This window comes from Prosopis cineraria, unplaced genomic scaffold, assembly GCF_029017545.1.
Source record: "Prosopis cineraria cultivar Desert tree isolate PC_DT_omini unplaced genomic scaffold, ASM2901754v1 PC1699, whole genome shotgun sequence".
Classification (NCBI taxonomy): Eukaryota; Viridiplantae; Streptophyta; class Magnoliopsida; order Fabales; family Fabaceae; genus Prosopis; species Prosopis cineraria.
The window spans coordinates 3,551-8,555 of NW_026557024.1; the positions used below are offsets into that span (position 1 = coordinate 3,551).

General features: G+C 33.6%; 2 protein-coding genes across 2 annotated transcripts; one reads left to right on the top strand and one right to left on the bottom strand.

Moving 5' to 3' along the window:
* Positions 1-244: 244 nt before the first annotated feature.
* Positions 245-2,030, top strand: LOC129300675 (uncharacterized). Its single transcript, XM_054939252.1, has 2 exons — positions 245-369; positions 434-2,030. Exon 2 carries the CDS (start codon positions 451-453, stop codon positions 1,798-1,800), a length of 1,350 nt encoding a protein of 449 aa, XP_054795227.1. The 5' UTR covers positions 245-369; positions 434-450; the 3' UTR covers positions 1,801-2,030.
* A 228-nt stretch (positions 2,031-2,258) lies between these two features.
* On the bottom strand, positions 2,259-3,663 carry LOC129300676 (protein JASON-like). The gene is made up of 4 exons (XM_054939253.1): positions 3,407-3,663; positions 2,841-2,886; positions 2,659-2,747; positions 2,259-2,502 (listed from the first exon to the last, which is right to left on the bottom strand). Exons 1-4 carry the CDS (start codon positions 3,569-3,571, stop codon positions 2,431-2,433), a joined length of 372 nt encoding a protein of 123 aa, XP_054795228.1. The 5' UTR covers positions 3,572-3,663; the 3' UTR covers positions 2,259-2,430.
* Positions 3,664-5,005: the final 1,342 nt, after the last annotated feature.

The window sequence follows — 5,005 nt, forward strand, 5'->3', positions numbered from 1 at the left end:
TATAAATAATTTATCTTTAATAAAAATAATTTAATAATTTATAAAAATTTATTAATGATAAAAAACTCTCTAAAAATTTTAAAAAAATTATTATATTTTAAAGAATTAAATTATTATTTATATATTTAAAAAATTTATTATTATTTTTTCAATTAACAACCAAAAGTTTTGATGGTGGTAATTGTGTGAATGCTTTTGACGGCTAGAAACAGCGTCGTTTCTTCGGAACCACGTCGCACAACGGACGAAGAGTCTCTCCTCTGCCACTTTCCCTGCCACCTTTCTTTCCTCCCTTGAACCGGACGCCGAGTGTAAGAGGCTATCCAAGTAAAAGTTTGAGAACTTCCGTCCTTCAACCACATCGCAAAGGTATTTCCATTGCTCTGCTACTGTAGTTAGATTCCATTGCATTGTTAATTTGTTACTATCCTAGGGTTGGGTCAGTTCGATATGGGTACTAGGATCGAAATTCTAGAACAAGAAGCGGGTGAAGTGAGAACAGAGATGGCAAGCTTGAATGAGAAGCTCGGAGTGCTTGAATTTAGGATAAATGCTGCTAGAGATTTAATAATGCACATGCTCGAATCACTTCCTCGAAAACAAGAGAGAGAGATAGGTAAGTCGCATCTACAAGCGGAGAAAATGGTGCCAAACTGTCCGGGGGCTTACCGCCTCGAGTTTCCTATTTTTTCTGGTGAAGACGACCCATATGGCTGGATTTTGAAGGCTGAGAGATATTTCATGCTCTATGGCATTGAGGATAGAGAGAAAGTGGCTTGCGCCACTCTGAACATGGAGGGTAAGGCACTAAACTGGTTTCTATGGGTGGAAGCTAGGAACCCTATTCAGTGTTGGGAAATGTTCAAACAGGAACTCATGGAAAGATTCCAGACCACTAAAGGCGACTTAGCTTATGAACAGCTTCTATCCTTAAGGCAATTCACTACTGTAGCACATTACAGAGAGCAATTTGAGCTGCTCTCTGCATCCCTTAGAGACATTCCAGATGAGATGTTAAGATGCATGTTCGTCAATGGGCTAAATGATGATATCAAAGCTGTAGTGAAATCAATTGGGTCAAGGGATTTGAATCGTGTGATGTCGTTAGCTCAGGAAATTGAAGATAAAAACAAGATTTCAGAGATGATGGAGGAGGTTAAACTGCCCAGAAGGAGTTATGGGAATCGCTCAAAATCCAACTCATTTGATGAGATGGCTCCTAGATCTATGGATCCAAATGAGAACTTACTTGGTGAGGAGGAAGGTGAAATGTGCGACAAGGAGGAAATAAAGAAAGAGGAGGAACAAGAAAGTGTGATGGGAGAGAGTCAAAAATTGCCAATGAATCAGACTGTGGCAACCAAACCACATAGCTTCAAATTTCTTGGGAAGATTGGCTCTAGGGAGGTGATTGTATTGATTGGCACAGCAGCTACTCACAATTTTATTTCAAAAGAAGTGGTTACTGCATTAAAAATACCAGTGGAGAGGACTGAAAGGTTTTGGGTAAACTTTGGGTTTGGTCCTGAAGCTGAAGGGTCAGAAGTAAGCAGGAGAGTTGTTCTCAGAGCACAAGGCATAGAGATTGAACAGAGTTTCTTTCCCACTAAGCTAGGAACTGCAGACGTGGTGTTGGGTGGTCAGTGGTTGAGAAGCCTTGGCTCATATGCAATACAAGGAAGTCCAATGACCATGACTTTCAAGTGGGGCGGAAGAAAAGTAACATTACAAGCAGATCCATCTCTCACTAAAGGAGCAGAGATAGGGGTTATAACTCTGCGATGGAATGAGAACTCTTGAGTAGATTTTCCTAGAGTATTCTGGCTTTCTTTAATAGCTCTTTTTGGCTAATATGTTGCCAAGTGAGTGTTTCTAATTCTTCGATACTTATAGCTCTTTTTGGTTGAATGTTTCTGAGGGGTGTTTCTATTTTGTTGCTACTTATAGCTCTTCTTGGTTGAATGTTGCTACTCTAGTGTTGGTTTGCTACTATATTGCTAAGGTTAATTATTACTGTAACTCCGTTTCTATTTCTTTGCCATACTTCCTTCAACCACAAGCCAGGGAATTCTCTATTTCTTTGCTACTTATAGTTCTTTTTGGTTGAATATCGCAATTATAGTATTAGTTTGATTTGCTACTCTTGCAAAGGTTTTTTTATAACTGAAACTGCATATATTAGCAATTACACATAATGCCTGCGTGAATAGTTCATACTTCATACAAGACATAACCAGAAAAAAAAAAAAACATGGAACTCAGTCATCGCCAGAAAATTTCCCAATATATTGGGAAAGATGGTGGAGAGAATTGGAAATTTATTAAGCACAAACATCTCTTGATGTGGAAAAGTAATAAGAAATTTCAAAACAGCTTGGTAAGAAGATGCTGAAGATTCAACACAAATATTATCCATTGAGTGATTGAGGATTATGATGAAGTCTGTGGCTTGCATGATTTCTCAAAATCGGCCATGTTGTAGTTCGAGTATTTATCATTATTCTGTGGTATTTATCATAGTAATTCAGACTTGTCCATGAGAGCACAAACTAAAGCCATTTGATTAAAGCTCCTACTTTAGAAGTGTAAGAGTTGTAATCTAAGAAGAATCATAGAACAGATATTATATATAGCTTCATACTATAAATAACAATGTACCTCTTCCTTGAGCCCCCTGTCATCTATCTGAGATCCGAAACCAAGATTGTCCCTACCAAGACGCAGCGAAGCTTCTTTTCTTTTTAAAGCTAAATTTTATCCCAAAAAAAAAAAAACATAAGAAAAGTGGTAAGATTCAGGATAACCTAAAGGAAGAGGTAACAGTGAGTCATCAGGAATACCTTTAGATAGAAATAAACATAGGGGATTTTGAGATGTCACAAGTCCCTGGTTTACAAACAGTAAAAACAGAAACACCAAAAATAAAAAATATTAGACATCTCTCGTAATTTGATTGAGTCCTTTAATTAAGTGAGCACTCAATTTAGTCGAAATTTAAGCCATGAAAGGTGTGCTCGAGAGAAACTTACCAAAATACTGAGAGGCATATCAGTTCATAACTTTGAAAAGCAAACGCATAAATGGTATTTAAAACCACAACGCAATGAAGAAAATTCCATCAATCTAACAGAACTATAAAATGGAAGGAAAGAGAATTTTCACTTGTCCAGCAACGAAAAGCAGAGAAGAACGAAACTAATAGTGCTGAGTCAAAACGCGAAAATATTAGCAGGAAAGAACCACAACGCGATCAACGAAAAGAAAAGCCATAAATAGTACTTAAAACTCCGGTACAAGATACAAATGACGAAGGGAAATTCTACATTTCCAACAATACAAATTTCTGAAGGTTTCGTCAAAATGCTTGGAAAAATGAGAGTGAAGAAGGAGAAGTTCCAAACCCTACCCTGGATTTGTGCTGCTGAGACGTAGGGAGGAGGCGATCGTCATCGTCTTCGGCTCTTAAGCAGCCGAGGAAGCAACCCATGGCTCTGGTAAAGGATCGGATGACAAAACGCAGTAGAAATCGGAAGAGAAATCGAAGTTCACGCTTCACGAAGGAGCATATCATGGAGTCGAAGATACTCACAGAGAGTGTGTGAGTGAGAGAACGCTGCGATGTAATGACGAAGGCGATGCTGGTCGCTGGGTCGTTTGTGTGAATTTTGAACGCACCTGAAGCGAGGGAATGACTGAGTGCGTGTTTGGATAGCGTTTTAATCGATTATTTGGGGCAAAAATCGATTTTTGCCAAAATTATCCAAACACTAATCGATTTTTCCACAAGAATCCACTCAGCTTCTGCGTTCAAATTATCTAACAAATACGGGCAAATGACAAGAAAGGCCCAAAAAAATATAAGAAAGATACAAAATTTAATAAAACTAAAATAAATTCTCTTCTCTTTTATTTTTTTTAGTAAAATTTAAATTTTGTATTCTCAAAAAATTATAGCATAAGTTTTTGTCAACCACTACCCTTTACTTAGTACTTGTTATAAAATTAATTTAAATAAAATATTAGTTGATAGAGGAAAATTAATTTAATTTAAAATTGAAGGTCATTATAAAGATTGTTGCAAAGGTTTAGAAAGAGATTTTGTATCATTTATTACATTGTTATATTTTTTATATTGCCAAAATTTTCAGACAGTGTTTAACATCTTTGTCAGGTATTGCTCTTATTCATAATGTCATTAGAAATCAATTTGTATATCATTATCTTCATTAATTATTATAAAATTGATGTTTGGTATTTAAAAATTAAATATTTCTCTTTTATTAAATTAATTTGAACTAAGATAGATGGAGTTATTCATTTATGTAAATTAAATTTGTTAATATTAATATAATTTAAAATTTTATAATTAATCATATATATAATTTAAGTAATATATTTTAATTTTTAAATAAATTTAACAAATTTAATAATATTATATACAAATTTATCAATAATTTAATTTTAAAAAGTAATATCCTTTATGGTAACTTATACAGCTAAAATTGATTATGAATAAATTATCCAAACATCTTCAATTTTATTAAAATTAATTTTAAAAAAATAATATCCAAATAAATTATATTGTAACATAATCAACTATGATTAAAATTTATTATTTAATTAATTATTTTTTTAATTTGTTATATCCAACTGAAATTTAAATAGACACTAAATAAATAACAGCTTTTGTGATATTGTCTAGGCTCGAGAACCATATGAGACTTGAAAACTCACCACCAAGAGGAGATACGTGGAATTTCTTTTGTTGATTGGCATTGGAAAAACATAACTTTAACTTCTTGAATAGTGTTCACATTTTATTGCTAATCTCTGTACTTTTTTTGATTTTTTTATCTTTATATGTTTATTTTTTATTATTTTAAATCCTTTCAAAGTTTTTTTACTTTATTGATATATGGGCCTAAAATAGTAAAATATAAAAATATAGGAATAAAAACAGTAAAAAAATATAAAAATTAATAATAAAATGTGAGTAAAATATAAA

What these genes read in the sequence shown, in the direction of transcription:
- LOC129300675 (XM_054939252.1), top strand. Translation starts at nt 451, where the DNA reads ATGGGTACTAGGATCGAAATTCTAGAACAAGAAGCGGGTGAAGTGAGA.
- LOC129300676 (XM_054939253.1), bottom strand. Translation starts at nt 3,571, where the DNA reads ATGATATGCTCCTTCGTGAAGCGTGAACTTCGATTTCTCTTCCGATTT. An exon ending in CTCAGCAGCACAAATCCAGG is followed by an intron (nt 2,887 to 3,406) that starts GTAGGGTTTGGA and finishes TTTGTAAACCAG; the next exon opens with GGACTTGTGACATCTCAAAA. An exon ending in ATGTTTATTTCTATCTAAAG is followed by an intron (nt 2,748 to 2,840) that starts GTATTCCTGATG and finishes GATAAAATTTAG; the next exon opens with CTTTAAAAAGAAAAGAAGCT.